Source organism: Berghia stephanieae, chromosome 5, assembly GCF_034508935.2.
Source record: "Berghia stephanieae isolate SIO BIC M18660-M18661 chromosome 5, UCSD_Bste_1.3, whole genome shotgun sequence".
Taxonomy (NCBI): domain Eukaryota; kingdom Metazoa; phylum Mollusca; class Gastropoda; order Nudibranchia; family Aeolidiidae; genus Berghia; species Berghia stephanieae.
In genome coordinates this window covers 48,915,182-48,941,398 of record NC_088364.1, presented here as the reverse complement: position 1 = coordinate 48,941,398, position 26,217 = coordinate 48,915,182, and the positions used below count along the sequence as shown (strand labels likewise).

Here is a 26,217-nt window from a genome sequence, read left to right as displayed (position 1 = left end):
AAATGGCATGAGTACATATCTCAATGTTCCATTTGCCAAAATAAAAAAAAAGGGAAAAAAATACAAGAAGCTGTGTTCCATTTTAAACATGTTTTATACTGAGAACAAGTAGTCACACATAGTAATAATAAATTATATATAAAAACAAATTCTCTAAAACAGTGTGGAAACTTCATTTAAAAAAGAAACCTAGAACAAATATTTTTTCGATAAATATAAAGAGAAAAGAGAAAAATGGTACATAACGTAAAAAAAAAAAAGAAAAAAAAATACTGGCAAATTTCAAATTGATCCAATTGTTAGAAATTTGAATGAATAAATATTCCAGGCAAATATAACAACAAAGTTTAAGAAATTGCAGCGCTTGCATCATGATGATGATGAAGGAAGAACGTGGTGATATTATTGGTACAGTGGAACTCAGATACAGCGGGGATAGTGGGACTGACAAAAAATCCCTGTTGAAGCTGAGTCCCGTTAAACCCATGCATACAGAATTTGAAAGGGAAGCAATACTAAGGGAAGTAAAAAATACAGACAAGGAACACATTTCAAGTTACCTCCCCAAGTAAATATCGAGTTTCCTGATGTGACTGTGACCTCCATTCCTGTACCCCCCACCCCAATTCGCCCACTCCCACCTCATTTCCACTCCCTATAAGTTATGTCTGTCATGTGTGCCTTCCTCTTTTCTTCTTGAGTACGTAGTTTTTCTCAACTGAGTGCTAAACATTCACTCACACCCCGTTGTAGCTGTGTCCCAAGAAATATTTCCCCATTATAACCATGCATGATTAATAATTTCTTTCCATTTTTCAAAATCTTTTTAGATTTATTATTTCAGTTAGGGAAAAGGAGGGAAGTGTTGGTTTAGATGTATGGAAGCTATTCCAGTTTGTTTTACTTTAAAGTTTTAAAAAGTAGTCCTTCAGAGCCATTCAGCCCATGGAGCTGGAGTTTATCCCAGTTTCTATAGTGTGAAACGAACTATATAGGCCGAAGAACGGGGATTTTAAAAATTCCTGTTGTAGCCGAGCTCCTGTTGCAACCAAGGCCATTGTATGCGAGCTGTACCGTATTGATTGTCACAACCATTGAACCGCTAATGAAGTGATCAAGGTTGACCAGTTGAAATGACACCTAAAGTTTACCACCCTTTAATTTTAACTCATTGTTTGCTGAAACATTACAAAAACATTCAAGCTATGACATCATAGTCAATCATTATTAATTCATCTCTCTTAAAATCAAAGCATTAAAAAAAAAAAAATTGAAGAAAGAAAGAAGACTGGGTCAAGTAGCATCACTGACAACTCGCCTTCTTTCTCTTTAGTCTAGATGGTAAATCAAAGTACTGGCCACAGTCCCCTGGTGACAAAGGAGATATGGTTTGTCCTAACAAATCAGTGAAAGTATTACAACACGTCCTCTTTTGTACAACTCTACAATGAGACAAAGGTGACAGTACAGATTGTGATAACGAAGAGTCGAGTCTGACTCTCTTTGCTGACATAAAATTATTACTAGGAGTTTCAGAGAATCCTTCAGAAGATGATGCGCTTGGCAGATCAGTATAAATCCTGAAACCAGGTGAATAAGCTGAATTGGTAAAATACTTTTGGACACTACATCTATCAAGACTAGAAGTAGGGGTTGGCGATATCTCATTCATGCAGTCAGCTTTGGAACAACATGGGATTTCATTGACATTGTAAAAGCATGAAGAGGACGATGGCTTAATACTACCATTATCAAAATGAAGTGAAAGGTTATTTTTTAGCAAGCTTGGGGTTACGCTCTTATTTGAAATAGCAAATGCTCCCCCAAGACTTGCATTCAGCTCACTTGGTGATGAAGAAGAACATGAAATTTCAATGAAAGTAGATGAATTTGAAGTGCAGTTTTTAAATATGTTTAGTTTCTGTAATGCACTATATTTTTGGGCACGAGCACAACTTTTCTGTAAACAAGACTTCACTGTGGCAGGTTCTGGAACTAGATTATCATTTACATTTAAACATGAGTATTTGCTTGAAGATACACCACTGGACACAAATGATTGAGGATAATTGCCATTTTCATCACAGTTCTTGAGGGTTTGAGTATCACACATTGATGATGATGATGACGATGAACGACGAGATCTTGTAATAATCTTATTGTTCTCCTGGTTGGGTAATTGATCAATCGTATTTTGTGAGGATGCTGCTGATTTCTCTTCATGTGATATATTTTTAGATACAGCAGATGAAGTTACAGGGGATGATAGTGACCATGATGATGATGACGATGGTGAACTTCTGGCACATTGGAAGGAATGAGATGACGGCACACCAGAAACCGGTCTCCTTTTGGAATTGAGGCCAGCAAATGTAAAGGTCTGCTGACAAGAACAGTTGGATATGCAGCATGAAGGGGAGGTAGTTGATGCTTGACAGTTAACATTATTTCCCGAGTGACACATACTAGACAGACACTCTAACTTGCCAGTGCCACTCACACTCCCAGATCTATTCCACAAGCTTGAATTATTCTCTGTATCTGATGGCTCATCATCCATTATGGAAACTTCACTATCCCAGTCATGACTTTCATCAAAATGTTCGAAAGTTGTGGAATGATCCAGTTCAGAATCACCGGTCAGTTCATACAGCATGTCAGACGTTTCACTCATGCATTCTGCAATAAGAATATAATACTTAAAGAATTAATAAGTTTTATAGTAAAAATCATTCAAGATCATTATGAAACCACTTCTCAGTTTTTGAGAAAGAGAAATGGGATGAGAAAAAAAGTTAACCCTTAAGACAAGAGCCATCAGATCTGTGGAGTCAATCTTATTCCTGTCTCTAGAGCTATAAACTGGCTGTTACTAACTGTAGCAACTCTTAAACCCCAAGTAGAATATTGGCCTACGAATGACAAAAATAAAAATTTTGGCCACATTTCCATTTATGAGCATATAAATATGTCTATCTGATCCACAAGTCAAATCTGATTTACACGGCAACTCAGTTAACTCTGAGCCCAGTCTCGAATCGTCTCACTTATATCACTAGTTTTTGTACTAGAAATGCAGCGTTTAAGGTGAGAAGCTGAGATCCGGAACATAATTTGTAAAGAACAAGTGAGGTGGAATAGGATTTATTTTCTATATGAATGTATATTTTAGTTTAAAAAGGACTAAGATAACAAATAGTATATACGTAATAAGCAGGCTGAATTATGGAAAATAAAAGGGGTGTTTCCAGAGCAAACTGTGGTATAAGAATATTTCTGAGTTCCATTATCTCAGTTACCTATACATTAGACACCAAGAGATTCCCAGGATGTTGTGATGGCTCATAAGCAAGAGAAATTATTAAATATTATGTAAAAGGACTCAGAATCTAAGATATAATTTGGAAATCAGAGGTGGAGTAACTGCCTTGGAATGAAATGATGGCACATATATTTGTTTTCAGGAATTTCATAGTATTTAGTATAGTGCTTGTGACACCCTTCAGGACATTTCACATGGAAAAGGAAGATTGTGGGTTGGTCAAAATATATATATAAAAGAGCCTAGTTCATGAAAAACACATACATTGATCCAAGTGTTCCTTGTAAACACTTCTTCAAACAGGCCTGTAAATGGTTGGTGAAAAAATTGTCGGAACATTTTGAACACGCGAAAATAGGCACAACAGGACAAAAATATGAATTACACAACACAGATAATTCACATCAATTGACTAGTCAAATCATGTCACTTTTCCCAAATTATTTATAATGAGGTCCTTATTTTATGGTACCAAAAAAAAAATCCCAATTATTTGAGGGCCCTGGTCTCAGTTAGTGAGAGAACAATTCCTACCCTTTTGAAGGATGTGTATCTCGTGCTTAACACGGGAAGCTGCGTATCTTCGCTCCTGTTTCTTTGTGTTAAATGTTTACGCTGATTCTTTCGTTTATTTGGATTAGTTCTTATAAAAGAAGAAGAAGAAGAAGAAGAAGAAGAAGAAGAAGAAGAAGAAGAAGAAGAAGAAGAAGAAGAAGAAGAAGAAGAAGAAGAAGAAGAAGAAGAAGAAGAAGAAGAAGAAGAAGAAGAAGAAGAAAAAAAAGAAGAAGAAGAAGGGGGAGGAGGTGGTGCTGTCGTGTGAGAGCTTTCAAAGAAGAATATATATTTCGAAGAAAAATAATTATTTCGCATTATTTTTTTTCCATCTCACATCCGGACTGAACCAATAAAATATAGAGAAAAAGATATGAGAACCGGAGAAATGCATGTGTGTCTGTAGCAAAATAGAGAGAAACCTTCCGGTCTGGTTCGACACACTTATGTGCGTGCGTTATTTACTGACTAGGTGTGTGTTCGACGACTCCCGCGAACTTCGCGACATAGATAATCTGTGCTTCGCGACCCTCTCTCTCGTTGGCTGTGGCACAGTAGCCAGGCAGTGAATACATCCACGTCTAGTGGAGTGTGTAGGTGGCTGATAATATTATATCTAACTGATAGACGTTTTGTTTTGTCTTCGATGCAACAAATAAAAAGTTGGTTTGTTTTTGTTTTTTTTAAGTTGGCATTTGAAACAAAATAAAATCTGATTTTTTCGAGGAATGAAATAAGTCTTTTATTTTCGTTTTTATTGGTTCTGTTCTTTGACGTTACGAATTTTATTTTTACTATTAATCTTTTTTTTTCAATATTAGCACTTATAAGAGCAAAATCGTACTGGCGGAAATCAGACAATAGACGGAAGATTTACAGGCCTGTTCAAAAGTCCCACCAAATCAGAAAGGAAGATTCTCAAAAGCTTACATAATACTAATGATCAACAAATTAATAGGTATTAAGATTTTTCATTGAGATTATTTTTAAAAAGTATATCCAACAAAAATGTGAACCAAACTACCTAACAATGGGAAGTCAAAGGTCCCAAACTATGAGAAGACGTTTAATACAATACAGTTGCAGCTATTCCGATACACAACATGTACAGGTCACTTGAGTTTTTGATAGCAGTAAAGTAAAACAAGGGGGTCCAGATAGCTCAGTTGGTAGAGTACTCACTTCACATGCAAAGGGACTGAGATCGATCCTGGGTGCAGTCGAGATTTTTTCTGTCCACCCAGCAGTGAATTGGTAGCCGAGTCTGTTAGATTTGTCAGAAAGTACTTTGCGATAGACTAGCGTCCTGTCCAAAGGTAGCAAGCAATTGCTATCATTCATTTCACGCTATAGAAACTGGGATAAACTCCAGCTCCATGGGCTGAATGGCTCTGAAGGACTACTTTTTAAAACTTTAAAGTAAAATAAACTGGAATAGCTTCCATACATCTAAACCAACACTTCCCTCCTTTTCCCTAACTGAAATAATAAATCTAAAAAGGTTTTGAAAAATGGAAAGAAATTATCAATCAGTGTTCTAGAAGGCAAATATTTTCTTACCATCTGAGTCCTCTTCAAAATCTCCATCATATCCACTAACACTATCTTCAAATACACTGGAAGGTTTGATAGGAGGAGTTGCTGCATTGGTGCGATCGACTGAATCCTCATCAAATGATTGGCTGAGGCTTCGAAGGAAGTCAGGACAATTTGCCCCCCTTCGAGGAGACACTATGAGTTCATCTGTGTTTCGAAAACGTATTGATTTGGTATCTTTACCGTGGCTGACCAAACGTGTCACACCAAGCCTACGACAGAGTTCTCTATGACCAATCACCTATCAGGGGAGAGAAAAAAAATATGTGCAAATTAGACCTGTAAATGAGCTCTATAAAAATTGACTGAAACTCTACGACAAACTGAAGATTCAATTATTTTTTAAAAAATAAGAGCATCATTGGAGAGGAGAGTGATAAATACAATACATTAAAATAGCGGGTGTTATTACTTACTGAAAGTATGACTGCCATAATTTGATGTAAAAGGAATGCTAAATAAGCATGTCATTCATATAGGTAAAGATGACTTCATCAAAATCATATTCCTGCCTCAGGAATTTTTTTGACATAGTCAGAAAAATAATCACCATTATCATCTTTAACTTCTAGCCATGACCTATTGAATTTATTCATCACATCTTTATCGATGCTCGACAAGTCTGAATTGCAATCCACGAACAGCTAAGCCATTGTGAGAACATTAGAATAATGTAGCAATGAGCAAACTTGATTTTCAATCAGTAAATGACCGAAAAAAAAAAATTAAATAAATATGACTTCTGGCCAATACACTGAATTATTAAGTAGAAGTGAATTATCAAGAAGATAACTTCGGCAGGCGTAGCGGAAAAATTCAAAGAATCGAAATGAAGGTAAATCGCCACAAAACAGCAAGCTCACTTGGGCTTGAGAAAAACAATGGCAGAAAAGTCCTGATTTGCACGGGAATTAATTAGGCTACTTACCATTGTTCCTTATAATCAGGTACTCAATCAGTGAAGAAACGGTCAACCAGTTTGTTTACAACGTGAGGCAATCGAAATGTGCTTGTAGCAATCTATCCTAACTTTCGATTTGAAGGTGTCTACATAACATTCGCAATTTACTTTATCATAGTTTTGAGACTCGCCAGGTAAATGTGGTCAATTTTGGCTTAGATGAAACAGTGAAATTTATCGCTTGGTGGCTCAGTTAAAATTGGCTACAGTTGGGATCACGACGGGTTTGGAAAGTGAAAAAATAATTTAACGAAAGATGTGTGAAAATACCCAGGGATGTGTTCAGACAAGCCTTTTATAAAAAGCGTCGCTTAGTCTTGGCAATATATACATCGTTAATATAAACAGTGCCCATGCGCTATGCGTAGCGCTGTGGAACACTCCTAATTACTTTACGGTCATTCGACTACGATTTGTGAATTCTTTCTTTTTTTTATTTATTTCTTTCTTTCTTTCCTTTTTTTAAATATTTGAATTTGACAAATTGACTGATTTCAGTTAATTGACTGAGAATTTACAGGTCTAGCAAATGAAGTGATTAAAAAACAAAATATTTTTGTTTATTGTCATCATTACGATTTTTTTTTTTTTTTGAAACATTTATCTTACATTGAGTTGGTGCACACTTGTAATGACACTGCATTTCTATCCTATCCAATTTTAGCAGACTTGTAAACCCAGCAGTTAAAAAACTAATTTTTAAAACGACGCCATATCGCACGACATCGGTAGATGCCATTGCCCAGGCATTCCATTAAGGTTAAGGAATATAGATAATCCATCAAACAAACAGGAATCACCCATGTTGTCCAAAATGAGAAAATTGGGGTTAGCAACCTTGCCCAAGGAAAAGAACAAAAGCAGGACACAAGCCCAAAGTGCAATGCCTTATCCCCCCCCCCCCCCCCCCCCCCCCCCCAAAAAAAAAAAAACGAAAGAAAAACAACTAAAAATAAAACTAATAGTTTTAATGTTTAAGTAAGAACGATAAAATAGGTAAGCAATATAATTTTTTTAAAAGAAATTTTTGCCTCTGGGGGGGAGGAGGCAGCAATTTGATGACAGATGTCTTGACAATAAATTCATAAACAAATTCCTACCAGAACTGGCATCAAATATCTAAAACCTTCCAACACATACAACTTACCTCAATATTACTGACAGAACATCGATTGCCATCTGCATACCGAAGTTTCACTGATCGCAATTTTGTATCTCTGTAATCCACTTCTGAACCTTCTTGTAAACTGAGGACATAGAAAAATAAGCATAACCAAGATGGTGATGACGAAATTCCAATAATAATACTAATTGTGTGTTCTAGAATTACAATTAAAGTAAACCCAAGAAAAGGTAAGACAAAGGGGAATTGGTTCAAATAGGGAACAGATGTAGATTCCAAGAGCACACTATCAATGTACTTAGATTGAGATCACTTAAATCATCCCGACGTTAAGCACAGGTCCCCACTAAGAGGAACACACTCAAATGTTTACAAATCATATATATGTAAACAAAACATAATACAGTGCGTAACAGAGAGATGATTTACAAAGAAAAAAATATCATCTCCCAAAACTAACAACACATTTGACTGTTTCCCTCTCAGCCAGGGTATCCCACCAGGAGACCATGACAAAATCCAAGTCATCCCCTTCCAAGACAAAGACAGAAAACAAGTTTGAAAACAGATAGAGGGGAATAGAAGACACAGCAAGTACTCCCTGCCCACTATGGGAGGTCAGGAACCCCCCACCCAGGTAGTCTGTTTAATGCATACCATACATGATAATCGTTTATTGCAATAAATATATAATGAAAAAATAATGCAACAACTTAAGAATATAACGTAACCATATTCCTCTCTTATTCAGACTGTGTGTTTTGCCTATCATCTTTGAAATCCTGTTACATTTTATAAAACCATTCCCTTCTTGCTTTTTGATCAAAGTTTTTAAAAAAATAAAGAATAAGAAAAAAAAAAGTTAATAAATAAAAAAGAAATTGAAAAAGATGTAACAATTCTGATAAAATATCATTTTTTAAACATTTAAATATTAGTACTTAAAATGATTCAACTTGCCATTTTGATTGTTAAAATAATGAAACATTAAGATTTGAAATTCTGAATATCCCTGGAAAAAGTACCGAGTTTAAAGCTCTGTAATAAATATCTGGATTATGATCAAAACTCACCACTTTTTATGAATGTGAAAGGTACAAAGATTAAGATAATCTTTTGTATATCCTGTCCACTCTTTAAGACAGTCTGGCCATGGATCTTCTGGTGAAAAAACGTAAGTGGGAACTGAACATGAATGGTTTCGATTGAAAAATAAAGTGAAAGGATATCTTCTAGATAGAGATGGTAGGGGAAAGGATGGATTTCTGGTTGATTAACTAAACATCGACTTCAAAGGGGAATAAAAATTGAAAGGGCATTATCTAGGTTAAAGATAGGAGGGGAAAGGACGGATTTCCGGTTGATTTAATTAAACATCAAAGTCAAAGGTTTCTACAGAGAACAAAAAGTGGAAGGGCAGTGCATCATCTAGGTTACAGATGAGAGGGGAAAGGACGGATTTGTAGTTGGATTATTTAAACATTGACAGTTTCAACAAATCTAAAAGTGAAAGGGTATTATCTAAGTACAGATGGGAGGGGAAAGAACATGTTTCTGGTTGGCATATTTTTAACATCTGATGCAAATACTTGTTATACATGCTGTAAATATAAGATATTAACATTGTCTAATCATAAAATCGATTCAATGTGAAAAGAAAGGTTTATTTCTACCTTTGTTGAGGAGCAGCCTTGATAATAAAACGCATGATGCTGCCACCTCAGCAGGACTATACTGTCCCATTTCAGACTGAAGAAGACATAACATTGCAATGTATTCCACTAGCATGGACATATAGCCACCCTCTCTTGTCACCACTAAAAGTATCTTGACAAAGTCTTGAATCGTAATCACCTGAAAATATATAAGGAAAATAAAAATCAAAGCACAGGAAACTTGTAAAAATTAAAATCTTAAATCATTTGATTCTCTAAAAAAGAACAACAACAAAAAAAAAAAAAGAAAGAAAAAACAAACCCCAACTTAACAGCACTTGCTGAGACTTTTGTCATGCCAGAATCTATAATTTGAAACTAATTTAATCACACTATAATTCAAATTAAATTAAGAGCTTTTTATCATTAAAAAAAAAAATGGTCCATGTTTTTTTGAAGCAGTCAAAGTAATTTTGTTATCATCAATGCACAGTAGTGTCATTCCTTACCCGAATGTTTCCTTTGAGTGTAGCTACCAACTCTCCCATCATCCTCACAACATCATGGTAGGTATAGCTGTTGTCAGTAAGCCATGCTGCCTCTCTGATTGTTAAAATGTCAAAGCCAAGGAATCTGTAAAAACAAAAGGAAAAAAAAATCCTTTACCATGAAAGATATAGAGGAACAATATCCTTTCACCATAGTAAATAGTATCAATAGCAAAGCATGAATATGTGATAATATATTTTTATTTATTTTAAATTATCAAATAGACATAACTGCATAAACATACATAAAGCAGCAATTGAATGTAACTAACACAAAGTCAATAAACCAGTAACAGCTATATTTTTTTTTTTTTTTTTTTGTGAAGGTGAGTGTTCATCTGATCTAATTTTCTATCAATTCAAAATGGATATAAAATGAGATGTCAACAAAATTGGGGAAAACATTTTTCCCAGGATATCTGAAATATTAATTTCATATCACAATGCAGAACTTGTTAAATAAACAATTGTGTGAAGTTAATAAATTTCACCAATACTTAGTTTTGAATTTCTCTTAAATTAATTAATCCTTTAAACCCATGAATCCAGGGGGTTATCTCAGTTTTTGTAGCTTTAAATGACAGTAGTAGCAGTAAACAGAGAGTAAAAAAAGTATCCTTTGAATTAGATGTTAAGCTATCGCAAAATGCTTTCCACCAGATCTAACAAAACCAACCACTCAAAGCTGGGTGGAAAGAGGTCAGAAAGAGTTGCCTGCACCTGGGAATGTCAGACCCTTCGCTTGTGAGGTCATTGGTCTACCAACTGAGCTGCCAGCACCCTATCTCTCTTAGAGAGAAAATATTAATTGAGACATTGACTTGGAAATGTTCAATGCTATAGAAACAATAAATTGATCATCGAATTATTTCTTTGTAAATTGGGAGAAATTATTCAACAGAGGCAGGCAATGATTTTCTTTTAAAAAAGGCTGGAAATGTTAAAAAAAAAAAAAAAAAACAATTACTGGTGGAAAAAATATATGAAATCTGGAATATTCCGGTCCGATCTCTGGCACCCATGAAAATGCCAAACCTCTGTCTAAAAGTGACTTTTAAAAAATCATGACTTAACAATTAAAAATCACTTTTGCTTTCTGCAGTACATCTATTCAAATGTTTTGATTTTCAAAACATGTCCCCTCAACGGTATCCTTCACTTAAAAATCAAACTTTGAGACTGATTCATTCTTACAAATTATTTCCTGTATCACTAGTATATTTCATGGTCACTCTTTACTGAGATTATATAATCATATTGAATAATCTAACTGTACTCTTTTCTCTCAAATATTTGATAATCATGTCCACTAGTTCATGTGAATATTGTTTTGCAACAGTAAAAAGGGGACTCACGATTCCCATATTTTTCTCTAACACATACCTGGAACTAACAACCATAGCTGCAACTCCTAAAAGTTGAACTTTGCTCCTTTGCACACTCCTAATCTTCAGGAAGCGATCAAACAAACTAACAGCCAGGTACAACGTATGGGCAGAGAAATCTTTCATACCAACAACCTCAACCAGCCAATCCACCAAGATATAGCGACTAGAATAGTGAAAGGTAAGAAACATGAATTAAGTTTTCTTAAAATGTGAGGTTGACGTTGGTTTCAAGTATAGATTCTATACTGAACCTAATAACTTCAGCAGTACAAAAAATGCAATATCTATGAGCATGTGTCACTCTGAATAAAACATTTATAATATATGCCTTCTTCATAATTCTAAAATGTGGCCCATCGTCTCAAAATGGTATTATGTGAGGATGAACAAGTTGCTTGAAATTCAATTTATAGTCACAAACATGAAACTTGGGGCTAGTTTTTCTTCATTGTAATAATAATAAGCACATTTCTATAGCGCCTTTCGTCTAAACCTCAAGGCACTTAAAAAAACAAGACATTGATTACCCAGAATACCATAACACTTCGAGACCAAATCAACCAATATCAAAACAATAAGAGCATGTGGTGAATTAATACTATTTCTTGCATTGCCTAACATCCAAAGCTAACATTTCGCATTATATTGTTTCTAATTCACTTTCCTGGGACTTATTCATCCTGACATAATACAGTTTTGAGACAACGGGTCAAAATTGAGAACAATAAAAATTTGATAATTTACATATCATAAGTATAGAGTATTATCCACATACCCTATAGAAATAATAGAAATCCTGAGATATATATATATATATATATATCAAAATAGATAAGAAAAATAAACATTTTTTCTTTAAATCTATCCCAGATTTAAAATTCTCCAAATTATTCTCAAAGTTTTGCAAGAGAAAGAAATGCAAAAAGTTAAATAAAATTTTTTCAAATTAAAATGATGATACCCAATGAACTAACATTAGACTATAAATATACCTAATATCAGATGTAGGGCCTTGTGAAAATATAAAGTGAATTCCTGATGGCTTTGAGGATCTGAAGAATTTCTGTGAATAATCCTTGGCCATGGCCTCTGTGACACCCCCATAACGACCCAAGATATAACTCCTGACAAGATTGATCTTGGCTTCCAGGATATTTGCTGATGACAACTGGCGGAGTATTCGAACACTCTCATAGTCATGGCTTTCCTCTTCCTAAAATTTGGATGAAGATTCTGGCATGAGTCAATAGTGTGCAAAAGTGAAAGGAAAATAAGAGGAAGGCATTATACATAAGTCACTGCTGTTCTTCACAAATCCAATGTGATACAGAATTGTGTGAAATGCAAACAAATAGTCCCAAAGCCTCAACCTGCATTGTTTTAACTCACTCAATCCTAGAGATATTTGCTACTTTTCAAAATTGGAAAAAAAAAAAAAAAGTATAAAAAATAAGCATGTGCACAGATGGCTTTTATTCAACTACCACTAACATGTAGTAGAAATTAAAAACATTAACTTTGATACTACGCCTATAATTTGTCTAATAAAAATGTAATGTAATAAACAGGCATGGGGTAAAAGTAACCTGGGTAAACTACGGATATAGCCGGTGTGAGGGTTGAGAGAGTTAATAGCACCCCCTTGGTATTCATTATTCTCTGTCAAGATTATCACAATTTTGCATTGATAAAATATTATTTTCTTTAAAAAAGACGGCAACAACAATGAAAAATGGAATGGGAGCTTCAATTTAATATATAAAAACAAATGTGGAAAAATTCTGTTTGTGTTTCCCATTTGTCATTAAATGCAATATAAATGAGTCTTTTGAATTACCTCGCCAGGGATGATATCCAAAAGAGTAAAGAAAATGGCAGCAGAAGAGCTTTGCTTAGCAGCCAGTTCAAAGTATTTTCGTTCTTCATCTTTAGATACCCCTTGTACACTAAGACGTTGAAGCTTCAGAGTTAACGCTATTCCAAATGCCAAGTCTCTATCTTTTTCCTGCGATGAAGGAAAAAATATGTTGAGTAAACAAAGAAATTAATAAAATAGTTTTCGGCAAACCAATTAAACGAAAAAATAAAAACATACAAAAAGTAAGTTTTTACATATTTCAAAATCCATGAAATATGCTCTAAGCAATTTACAAGGGGCCCCAGACACTACTTAGTATGAAGGAAAAGACAGGACACCTGTAAGGCACTATTACAATTTCATCTTCCCTGACAGAAACAATACGGTTACCAGTCAGGTACTCATTTTACATATGAGAATGGTGCAAGGATGTGAGAAAATAACCTTTTTCAAGGACTCAACTTTACACCATTTACAGCTGGACTCAAACCAAGAAACTATAAATTGGCTAGTGTTATACAACAAAACCTGCCTACTATTATAAATATTTCGTAATACTGCAAAATCTTAGGCTCCAACTGAAGAACAATACTATGAAGGTTTTTAACTCAATAAAATTTCTTGAAAATGAAGTTCTGGTGCTAGCAGAGCCATTATATGAAGGCTAGCACTATTCAGTATCTGATACTGAATAGTGGTTTTGCACTATTCAGTATCTGATACTGAATAGTGGTTTTGCACTATTCAGTATATGATACTGAATAGTGGTTTTGTACTATTCAATATCTGATACTGAATAGTGGTTTTGCAGTATTCAGTATCTGACACTGAATAGTGGTTTTGCACTATAATACGGTGTTATTTTTCCGAAACCCGACAAAGTTATGGGAAGAGGGCAGCTGTGGGAGTGAATCTCGGACTCAGGGAAGTGTACAACAGTGGGGAGTGAACCTGGGACTGGGTTTCAGCGGGTTTCGTAATAAAAAGCCGGACGACACAAGGCAATATCCGACAAAGTTATGGGACGTAGGCAGCAGCGTGTGTGCGTGTGTGTGTGTAGAGGCTGAGGGGGGGGGGGTGAACCTGAGATTCAGGGAAGTGTACACCAGTGGGGAGTGAACCTGGGACTCTGGGTTTTATAAAAAAGCAATAACAAATTGGGGGGGGGGGGGATTACTTTTGTACGAAACCCGACAATATGCGGCAAAGAAGTGGAAAGTAGGCAACGCGTGGGGAGTGAACCTGGGACTCAGTGAAGTGTACACCAGTGGGGAGTGAACCTGAGACTATGGTTTTCGGCGAGCTTCAGCTAGTTTCATATAAAATCAATTACTTTTTTACAAAACCCGACGAAACCTTGCAATATCCAAGAAAGTTATGGGTAGTAGGTTAACAGTGGGGAGTGAACCGGAGATTCAGGGAAGTGTACATCAGTGGGGAGTGAACCTGGGACTGGGTTTCGGCGGATTTTGTTATTTTAAAAAAGCAATTACTTTTTGTTTACGAAATGCGCCAAATGCCAACAAATTGGGGCAAAGTTATGTTATGGAAAGTAGGCAAATAATGGGGACTGAACCTGAGACTCAGGGAAGTGTACACCAGTAGGGAGTGAACCTGAGACTCTGGGTTTAGGCGAATTTCAGCGAGTTTCATATATAAGCAATTACTTTTTTATGAAACCCGACGAAACCTGGCAATATCCGACAAAGTTATTGAAGTAGGCAATAGTGGGGGGTGAACCTGAGATTTATGGAAGTATACACATGTGGGGAGTGAACCTGAGACTATGGTTTTCGGCGGGTTTCAGCGAGTTTCATATAAATGCAATTACTTTTATACAAAACCCGGCAATATCCGAAAGTTACTGAAAGTAGGAAAACAGTGGGGAGTGAACCTGAGACTCAGAGAAATGTACACCAGTGGGGAGTGAACCTGAGACTATGGTATTTGGCGGGTTTCAGCGAGTTTCACATAAAAGCAATTACTTTTTTACGAAACCCGACGAAACCTGGCAATATCCGACAAAGTTATTGAAGTAGGCAACAGTGGGGGGTGAACCTGAGATTCAGGGAAGTGTACACTTGTGGGGAGTGAACCTGGGACTCTGGATATTGTAAAAAGACAATACCAAGGGGAGGGGGAATTACTGTTTTACGAAACCCGCCAAAACCCGACAAAGTTATGGGAAGCAGGCAGCAGTGGGGAGTGAATCTGGGATTCGGACACAGATGAGGATTGAACCTGGGACTGCGAGAGGCTGATACCAGTGGACAGTGAGCTCAGAATGTACTTTTATTTCGAAACCTACCGAAATTATCAAAAGTTATGGGAAGTGGGCACCATTGGGCAATGAACCGGGACTCGGGAAGTGCACACTGGTTGAGAGTGAACCTGGGACTGTGAGAAGAGGATATCAGTGGAAATGAACCTGGGACTATGGGAGTTGGGTACCAGACGAGAATGAAGCAATTACTTTTTTACGAAACCCGCCAAAACCCACCGAAAAACCATAGACTTAGGTTTACTCCCCAATAGTGTACACTTCCCTGAGTCTCAGGTTCACTCCCCCACTATTGCCTACTTTCTTTCCATAACTTTGTTGGATATTGTTGGGTTTCGTAAAAAAGTAATTGCTTTTTTTTACGAAACCCAGTCCCAGGTTCATTCCCCAATGGTGTACACTTCCACTCCCCACGGTTGCCTGCTTCCCCTAACTTTGTCAGGTTTCGGCGTGTTTCGGCAGGTTTCAGGTTTCGTAAAAAAAGAAACACCCCTAAAAATACCACATGTATTCAGTAAATAGATGTCAATTGCAGTCTAATATTCAGTATCTGTTTAAATTATTATTATTATTATTATTATTATTATTATTATTATATTATTATTATTATTATTATTATTATTATATTATTAGACGTCTATTATTATTATTATTATTATTATTATTATTATTATTATTATTATTATTATTATTATTACTATTATTATTATTATTTTTATTATTATTATTATTATTATTATTATTATTATTATTATTATTAGACGTCTATTATTATTATTATTATTATTATTATTATTATTATTATTATTATTATTATTATTATCACGTAAATTTTAATATAATACTGCAATTAATTCACGGAAGTACATCATTCAATTAAAAATGGCAGAAAGTCTGGCCACATATTTATAATGAATCGGGATTGTCTTAGATGATTGTTTGTTTTGTTTTTAAGAGTTTTACGGCGCTTGCAACACATTAAGGTCATATCAGCGCCAGTAAAAAGGAAGAAAATGGGATAGTAAAAAGTTCTAGAATTACAATAAAGCATCCAAGAAAAGGGAAGACAAACGGGAATTGATTCAAATATGAAACAGGTGTAGATTCCAAAAGCACTCTATCAAAGTACTAGTTTGAGATCACTAAAAGTCTCATCCAGACACAAGCACAGATCCCTGCTAAGAGGAACACACTCGAATGTTTTACAAATCATATATAATATAAAGAAAGCATAATACAGTGCATAACAGAGAGATGATTTACAAGGAAAAAAATATCATCTCCTAAAACAATAACTATGCATTCGACTGTTTTCCCTCCCAGCCAGGACTCCGAGCAGGGCCAGGAAAAAACCAAGTAATCTCATTCCAAGACAAAGACAGAAAGCATGTTGGAAAACAGATGTAAGGGGATAGAAGACACAGTATGTACCTCCCTGCCCGCTATGGGAGGTCAGGATCCCCACCCAGTGTCTTAGATGACAAAACAAACAAACAAACAAAAACAACAAGAACAACAACAACAACAAATGTGACAAACAGAAAAAAAGCAAGATTTTAAAAAGTAATGAACAATAGAAGAGCACATCAATGAAAAACAACAACGAGATTATAACACATAAAAGATATTCGTAATAAATCGATAACTGATTAAATAACTCCTACTACTTGATTTAAAAATCATAATCATAATAATGATGATGATGACGATTACAACAACAACAATAATAATAATAGTAAGTAGAAATAATAATAATAATAATAATAATAATAATAATAATAATAATAATAATAATAATAATAGTATAATATAAACATTAAAATATATTACAAGTAAATAAAATGATTAAAACAAAAATATTGGGGAAAAATAAAAGTTAACCCTGCCGGGATTTGAACTCTCGAACCTTAAGTTCAGAGTCAAACAGCTTATCCACCAAGCCATGGTGTCACTGAACTTTTAGTGACATTTAATCATGTCTATTTAGACATTAAAAAATGTATTTGAATGCCACTCTTCTTTTGATATTTTGAACTATGTTAATTGCACAATAGCAGAAATTTAAAATTAACGATCAAAATATTTCTACAACTTTGAATCGGGCTGTCAGTTACTGCACGTGTTCAATCTGGTAGTAGGTCAGCAGTTTATTTACATTCAACTGAGATTGTCGCACTTTTCACTCTCTCTATAATAAAAGAGTTCCTTATGGATACTGAATAGTGGCAAAGCACTATTCAGTATCTGATACTGAATAACCACTCCCTTATATGAAGGAGTTTAAAGCATTATTTTAACTTATAAAGACAAATTGATCATTGTTAAAGGTAGACATTATGTCAATTATTTTTTTACCCCTGGAAATCAACAATTTATTCTAATCCCAAGTACATGTTTCGGCATGCTGAAAAACTTTTGGAAATCAAAGCAAATAATGAGAAAGACAAAGCTGAAAATATACAAGAGCAATGTTTTAAGTGTACTGCTTTATGGAAGTGAAAGCTGGAAAATGACATCCTCCTTAATACAGAAACTAGAAGCCTTTCAGAACAAGTGTTTAAAAAGAATTTTTAATTTATTTTGGCCTACAAAAATAAGAACAGTGGATCTATTAAAGAAAGCTGACTGCACTAGCATTGATAGCCAAATAAAAAGAAGAAGATGGCGTTGGCTGGGTCATGTGGCCAGAATGGAAAAAGGGTCACTTCCTAAGACAGCCTTGTACTGGACAGCAGATGGGAAGAGAAAGCGGGGAAGACCCAAAGAAACCTGGCGAAGGACGATGGAGAAAGAAATAAAGGAAGCAGGCCTGTCCTGGAATACAGCCACCGCAAAAGCAGCCGATCGCAAAAAATGGAGATGTCTGGTGGATGCCCTATGTGCCTCAAGGCCCGAAGAGGATTAAGTAAGTAGCAAGTACATGTTTGAAGACCCATAAAAGGTTTACAAATGGGACAAAGTTGTTTCAGAGTATGGGTTTTTTTTTAAAGTTATTCCTAAATGGGAATAAATAATCTATATTGTATAAGTTTACACAAAATATTGAAAGAAATTTTCTTCAGACCATGTCAAAAACAATAAACAGTATATTGCAGGCAAATGAGAAATTACATATCTAATGATCGCAAATTTTGTTAATAAGATGGATATATCTAGGATATATTTTTTCTTCTTGAGTTTAACCAGAAAAAAAGAAAATTTACAGGTATCACAAGGAGGAACAAAAGACTGGCTCTTGCTAACCAATGAGAAGAATACATAATATATACCACTCATACACATTTTTGCTACATTGCAAGTGATATTCATCTAGAGCCAAAAGAAATACTCAGCATTGGGTCTTAATGATTAGGCATCTCAATATATTATAGTAAAAAAAATTGACAGGAGTAAAAGAGAAGACTTCTGTTAAATGTAAAAATAATACAAATGTCTCACCTTATCTACAATACATTTTAGATGGTTGAAAGCCTGAACTTTACTACAAGAGCCATCAGGTGCCCAAGGTGGACGGATGAAGATCCAGTAAAAGGGAAAAGTTTCAGGTGTCAAGGATTCAGCTAACCTAAGGTACTTTGCAGCTTCACTAGCAATTTTAGAGATATCATCTCTTGTTACTGTCGATTATAAATAAGACAAAAATTACACAAATTAGCCACAACCAAAGCTAAATATACATCATCTAAAACTCAGTTCCTGTACCAGCATACTTTTCAAAATTGTATGGTATAACGATCAAAATGAAAGATTTGGGATGAGAGTGAAACGTATGTCTGTTGTTTTGGGGTTTTTTTGTACGTTTTAAAAAAATAGTTATAGAGAAATAAAAGAATAAAAATGTTGATTGAAGATGACGATGGTAGTAGTTATTATAATTATAATAGTAAAAATTACAACACAGTAATAATATGATAATAATAATAATAATAATAATAATAATAATAATAATAATAATAATAATAATAATAATAATAATAATAATAATAATAATAATAATAATAGTTAATTGTTATAGTAATAATAACTAACTTTCAAATATTGTCACCACATAAACATTCTAACCACAGGGGGCAATCACACAAATATGAATTGTATTAAAACAGCGAAGTACTGAACTGAACAGAAATATTGTATACTTACATCCTTCTTTATACAAGAAAGCAACAGCTAATTTGATTGTTGCTTCAATATTGCCAAAATCAGAAGCCCTGAAATTAGAAAAATTAAATTAGTTTGAACCTTTCTTGACAGCAACCCTCCTCTTAGATAAAAATAAGTAATTAAATTGCAGAATGCCCCTCACTCATATTTCAGCCCAGAGCATATTATTTATTTATTAATGAAAAAATAAATAAATATATTAATTAATCTAAAATAAACCATGTTCTCATATCAGAAGCATGATGTTGCATATTATTTAAAAATTAATTTTATTTTAGAACTTGATCAGGTTGACAAAGACAAAAAGGATAGAAACCATGATTGTTAAGAGCACACAAGCTGTCCTGCTACTCAAAATGCATCACTTTTCATCTTAAACGAGTCAACATAAAAATAACCAATATTCCAATATAACATACCATTATTTGCTCAATTTCACATATTCCTCTTCATTATCTCATTTTTTGTAATATGACCAGAACTGCGTTTCAAAAGAAACAAGTACATAATAAATATTAAACTAATTTAGTCACACAACAACCCAAAAAAAAATGCTTGGTTTTATCAATTAAACTTTCAGCAGAGAGAGAGAGAGAGAGAGAGAGAGAGAGAGAGAGAGAGAGAGAGAGAGAGAGAGGGGGGGGGGCAAGAGTAAGAAAGATTTACATTACATTGAAAAGGAGCCCTTTTTTAAACTAACTAAAATGATCAATCCTTTAATCTAATTTTTTTAAAAAAGAACAATGAAAGAAAGAAAGACGCAAAATAGAGAAAATGCAAGCAAGAGAAAAATAAAAAGAAGGTGACAATTTCCAAATAATCACTTATTGAGGTTTACTTGATGAAATGGTGAAGATTGGCCTCTTCAGGCCAACAGTCGTAGAAAGATACAGACTTCCACAATGAGTTCTGGTTGCTGTCTATGATATCACACAAACGGGAGTGTACCTATCCAAAAAAAAAAAATAAATAAATAAATAAAAATAATGAATAAACAAAGTAAAAAATCATGGGTGAGAATGGCTGATCCAAAAAAAAAGCATCATTTTTTCCCTCTTTTTCTTGAAACCAGGATGACAGATGAGAACCTAGAAAATTTAAGCGTTTAACATCATGACCCATTCCTGCCTGTAGTGAGGTGGGATTGATGATGACGTGGCTGTGGCATTCATGTGGTGGTTGTAGTTGTATAGAAGGGATGATGATGATGTTGATGATGATCAAGTAGTTGATGATCATGATGAGATGATGTAGCAGTGGACAAAGGGATGATGATGTGGTGGTGGTTGCAGTAGTGATGGTAGTGACTTGTAATAAATGAAAACTTTTAAAAAGGCAAAAACATGTTAAGTGATGGGAGAAGATGAGGCGGCAGACTCTCAGCCTTGAAAATTCACTAAATTACTTCATGCATTTGTAGAAAAAGAGGTGAATTGCGTGTGTGTGTGTGTGTGTCAAGGGAGGGAGGGAGGGAGGGGGTTTGCAGGTTATTTTACTATGAAATAGTCTTGTATTTCATGAATTTAATATAATGGCAACACTTACATTAACCCAACAGCACAACAGCAAAAAAAAAGCAGTAAAACAATTTAAGAAACAAACATAATAGACAAATATTCTTTTTTAATGAAAACGATTCTCTTGGAAAAGTACTAAAGGCAATGAATAAGTTGCATTAAGTGAGGATAATCATAAAATTCTTTCTGCACACCCACCGATCTAATGGACAATAAATCCTTGATGTGTACACATTTGAGAATGGAAACAATCACACAGTCAGGCAAATTCCAGATGGTAGTGCTACTCCTAGTGCGAGGCCTGCCACTCTTTGGAGAAGAATTGATATACAACTGCACAGTGCCACTCTGCTCATGTACATTACAACCTTTGCCATTCAAACCCAGATATCCTAAGGCTGAAAATAATGGTAGGAGAGAAAAAAAAAAAGTAATGATTAGAAGTTTCCATGAGTCATTACGTGAGAATTGAAAACCGTAAAGTCTCAGAGAAAATCGTGGAGAAGTTCTCGGGCGTTGGGGAAGGGCAGAGGGAGGCAAGTAAGCAAGAGAGAAATGGAGAGGAAAAACTCATTCCCCCCCCCCCCCGCCCAGTCATTTAAATGCATATCTTAAAATCCTTTTGACCTAATAAATACATTTTGCTAACACCTGACAAATATCTAAATATTGGGAGAATCTAAAGACACTTCAGCAGCATGGAGATTGACGAACATCAGTACTCATGCGTTTGCCTGAACGTATTGATTAAAAATTTGAGATTGTGCAGTCTACCATAATTTTTTTTATTTAGGATTAAAATTATTTACACAAAAGACAGCATCTGATGTTGAAATTCAGTCTGGCTTATCAATCTGCATTTCAGATCTGTCACTACTGTTACAATTCACCATGATAGTAACAACTTGAAGAGAAAGGTGAAAACCAAGCTTTTTAAAAGAGGATTGTAATTTGCTTATCTTTACTTTCGTTCACCCCCCCCCCCCCCCCCCCCCGCCCCCAATTTAAAGTACACTTCTTAGGATTATTTTTTTAAAAAGATGTCAAAAATCTGTAACTGTAACTGTAGCGCGCGCATGTTCATATAAGAAAATTTGCAAATCGGAACAATTCTCAAAACTTTATAGCAACACATTGATTTGTTACACTGCCAGAACTAATGGTAACATTTTGCATATAATATCGTAATAAAAATGACACTTAGAAACATCGCTGTGCTAACAAGGATTAAAATTTAAAATGAAGCAGTGTAGTTGTAGTGACGCTTCTTTCTTTCTTTTTTACGCAGCGCTTTTTTTTTTAACCAATAAACTAAAAAAATAAATGATAATTTCAAACCTGATAAATAACAAGATAACGTATTTAAATCCATTTGTCGTAGAATAGTTCACCAATCTAGAACTAATATGATGTAGGACAATAACATAATTGCATCTAAATTATTATAATATTCTTCTAATCTAGCTCGTCCTAGACGTATCCGACTCAACATGAAAAGAAACGATCCAGCACGTGAAATGCTATTTTTGTCGTAGCAAGCGTCCGTGTTACATGGCAACGGCCTCTGACCTTTCAGCGTACTTTTTTGGAACGGACCAATCAAAACGCACTGTCGACACCGGAACTCATGTCTGGTCTTGTTTACGTTTGTGAAAGTGGGCGGTACCTTGCAATGGCGCACAGGTGTGCTGTTGAAACATGCTCCGATCAGCTGTGTTATCGATCACATTTCTGTACTTGAAATGATCAGCAGGTACAGAGCGGGATAATAGGTCGTGATGTCATGCTCACTGATCACTTAAGCCAACATAGTTTTAACAAAGACTTGCTAAAATTGGGTCCATCCAATCCTCTCTCAAATTTGGTCTCCGCGTTTTACGGGACCGTTTTTCTTTCTTCTTTTGCATTTGGGCCTTTCAAAGAAAGATTTTTTTTCTCTTGTTTGTAAAATTTTTTTGTTTGTTTTTTTTATCTCTTCTTTTCTCTTTAAAAAAAAAAAAGAGGGAAAGGGGGATGGTGCCGATGTGCAATTATTTGCAGGTCTGATACTGATAACCCAATTCATTATGGGCTTTGATGTAATTTCAAAAAAATGATGCAAAAAAACTAGGCCCATAAGCGGGTTCGGATATTTTCGGATCTGCATATTATATGTACACGTCGGTTGGTGTCCCTGAACATTATGTAAAGCTAAAAATTAGCCACAACCCACAAGCAATTTATTTAAAACATTTTTATAAAAAAAAAGGGGGGGGGGGGGGGGGGGGGAGTGAAAGGATCGGCGTGGATTATCGGTGGGTTGAAGAAGAGATGAGTAAGTAGCAAAATGACAAAGGGACCAGTAATGCGTGTTTTAAAGAAAAGCGTATGTAAAGGAGAAAAAAGGAAAATCAAGGGGAGGGGATCAACCACGAGTGTAATCCAGGAATCCACCGAAAAAGAAATCCTGAGTCTTATTTCCATAAAAATAAATTAGGATAACCATCACACGAGGAGGGGATGGGAATGAAGCACTTAACAACTAAAACTATTATTGAAAAGTAAAAAAGAAATCAATTGATTATATTAAAATTATCATTGATTACAACAAGGGAATACTGACAAAGAAAAAAATTATTAAAAAAAAAAACATTTACCGGATGAAAATCTGAAATGTGTCAGAAACATTGTCAAAGGAGAAATATTTATTTTAATAATGAGAAGGGCTGATTACCCCCCCCCCCCCCCCCCCCCCCCATTATAACAGTGAATTTTACTCTTGTCACAAAGAACTATAGATTGTAATGAATTTTAAATAATTAAGACTAATCAATGAGTTGAGGATCAATAATGTTGGCAGTAAATAAGCGCCTAGATTGCCTAGTCTAGTGAGGTTTAACTATTTTTTGTTGTTGTCTAGTTGTTACATCAAAGACAAAGGCACAGAGGTCGTGGTCAATTGTAACAAGCTTGCAGCTTGCTCTTCTCTCTCTTTCTTTTTTTTTTATCACTATCACTCTTAACTTACACTTCTAAAACATTGCGTATTGTAATTTTGGACCGAACCTAGATGTCTCACTGGTTGTTGACTTCAACTTCAGTATTGGCATTATGACAGTGCCCAGTCCACACTGCCACAGCTTCATTACTAAAGATAAATGCAAGATTTAGTGTGGTAAGGTATGGTGTAGAGCTATGGTTCTATATATCAAAATGATCATGTCCTCTTTACTTCTGTGACAGAAATGTTCTCTACTAATAGGCAAGTAAAATTTTCATAACTGTCAGTGTCAAGGTGAGAATTCAATTTCCAATTTCCTACCACTACCATCTGTTTACTTTAAATGTACTACACTTTAGGTAGATTTTAGATTGATCCTTTTCAATTTTAAAATAGATGGAACTGGACTGTTTTTAAACAAACATGAACATTTAAACAGTTGCATTTCTACAGATTCACCATGATAAGGCTCAATGAATGCAGTTTTCTTTTTCTTAAGCAAGGCACTGAAACAAAATGTTCGTCATTACCAATTGCATGTCAATGGGTCCTTTATGTATTGGCAGTCTGACAACAATTCCCGTCATGGGAGGACTTCTGTAGTTTCACAGCACTATTATTATTATATAACTTAATCTTTTAGCCAGTATGGACTTTCAATTAGTTGCAATGTCCAATAAATATTAGTTTAATATAAGTTTCATTTTATAATTATGACTTTTCTAATTTCAAAAACGATTTGTCGGTCGATTGTCCATTATTGCTTAGGCCTACTGATTCCCATCAGTCATCAGATTCAATATTACAAGCGATGACAAGCACTATATTTCATGGGTTTCCCCATGATAAAAATGGGAACTCCCCCCAATAATAATAATAAAAAGAAAATCCCCTCTTTAGATTAGGCGTGCTGTGAAACCACGAATGAAGGCCCCTCCAGGTACACATTCTTAACTGAGTCATGAGTCAAATGTACTTTACTCATTGCCATTAACTTTAACCATGTTTACCTAAGTCCAAGGAGGAAACAACGCCAGGCCAGGGCCAAAGTCTAGCAATCATTAATTGTCACCCATCCTGTTACTGGACACACTCAGCATGACTGTACCTACCTGCCTGAAGTTAATAAAGCCAATGACTATGACTGTACTAAGACATACCTAACTCCCTATACTTTATACTAATACTACTATACCTAGAAGATCTATTAATTATTAATATAATAACAGCAGTGGCAGAAGTAAAACTACAACAAAGGCGAAAATAGCACATATTGATATACGGCAATGGTGGTAGTGGCAGTGGTAGGATGGTAGAGACAGCAGAGAGTAGAAAAATACCACCATTAATCATTAATATCTCCAGTTGTTGAAGTAAGAAGAGTAAGAAGTGAAGAAGACGGTCTACTCTAACTCAACTACGAGATACTAAGACTAAGACTCAAACTCAAACTCTAAGTCTACGAAGACGGTCTCTACTCTACTAAAGTCTACAGATCTATTTGGCTCCCGATCTATTTAGTTTTAATTGATGAGTGACTCACCCTCTACCATCTCAACTCTACTGACTTCTTTTGACAAAAATGACAAAATTGTTGACTTGTCTTGACTTTCACTGGCCTAGACTGGATGATGATAGATGCTGAGACTGAGACTGAGATAGAGTAGCGGCAGCGGATAAGGCTACGGCTAAGTGTGTAAGGCTAAAGAAATTTGAATTCGGTGTAAAGAAGAAATATCCTCGATCCCCATTCAAAATTGAAAGGGGAAAAGATACCAAGCTAAGAAGAAAACAAAGAAGACGACAATAATTAAAAGGTCAACACCGTATATTTTCCCTAAATGAAAATGATAAACACTGTAGATTTGAAAATTGAAAAATGACCATACTACCATACGCCCACTCTTCACGAAAATCAACAAAATATCCAAAAAAGCCGCACACATATGGTGCTATAATGCTTCGATAAAATCCCATTTTCAAATTATGAAAATTATTTAGATGTTTAAAAGAGAGAAAAAAATATCTTACCTCTCATATCCTACACAATTTCAAATTTGCGCCTATTATCCACAACTCATTCACACAAACACTCACAGAAACCTCCCCGGTGTCTGCTCGCCAGAAGATAAACAGACACAGCAACAGCAAGCAAATTCGAAAGTTGAACCAAATCCAAAACTTCCGATTGAGAGCCAAATAACTTACGTTCCTGCGATTGGCCAGACTTTGCGTGACGCTGAAAATATAAATATGAAGGCGGGATTTCCCCTAA

General features: G+C 35.1%; 1 protein-coding gene across 3 annotated transcripts; it reads right to left on the bottom strand.

Moving 5' to 3' along the window:
* Positions 1 to 823: 823 nt before the first annotated feature.
* On the bottom strand, positions 824 to 26,088 carry LOC144973094 (cyclin-F-like). 3 transcript variants are annotated; one of them, XM_078915123.1, is made up of 14 exons: positions 25,974 to 26,088; positions 21,161 to 21,360; positions 20,284 to 20,393; positions 19,425 to 19,492; positions 18,723 to 18,901; positions 12,983 to 13,150; positions 12,138 to 12,358; positions 11,141 to 11,308; positions 9,719 to 9,842; positions 9,228 to 9,408; positions 8,628 to 8,715; positions 7,579 to 7,678; positions 5,435 to 5,711; positions 824 to 2,679 (listed from the first exon to the last, which is right to left on the bottom strand). In XM_078915123.1, exons 1-14 carry the CDS (start codon positions 25,978 to 25,980, stop codon positions 1,304 to 1,306), a joined length of 3,267 nt encoding a protein of 1,088 aa, XP_078771249.1. In that variant the 5' UTR covers positions 25,981 to 26,088; the 3' UTR covers positions 824 to 1,303. The 3 variants fall into 3 exon arrangements, with proteins under 3 accessions (XP_078771249.1, XP_078771248.1, XP_078771250.1); XM_078915122.1 differs by lacking the exon at positions 25,974 to 26,088 and adding an exon at positions 22,301 to 22,464; XM_078915124.1 differs by lacking the exon at positions 25,974 to 26,088 and adding an exon at positions 22,301 to 22,452 and having other exon boundaries at positions 2,573 to 2,698.
* Between the last annotated feature and the right edge of the window lie 129 nt (positions 26,089 to 26,217).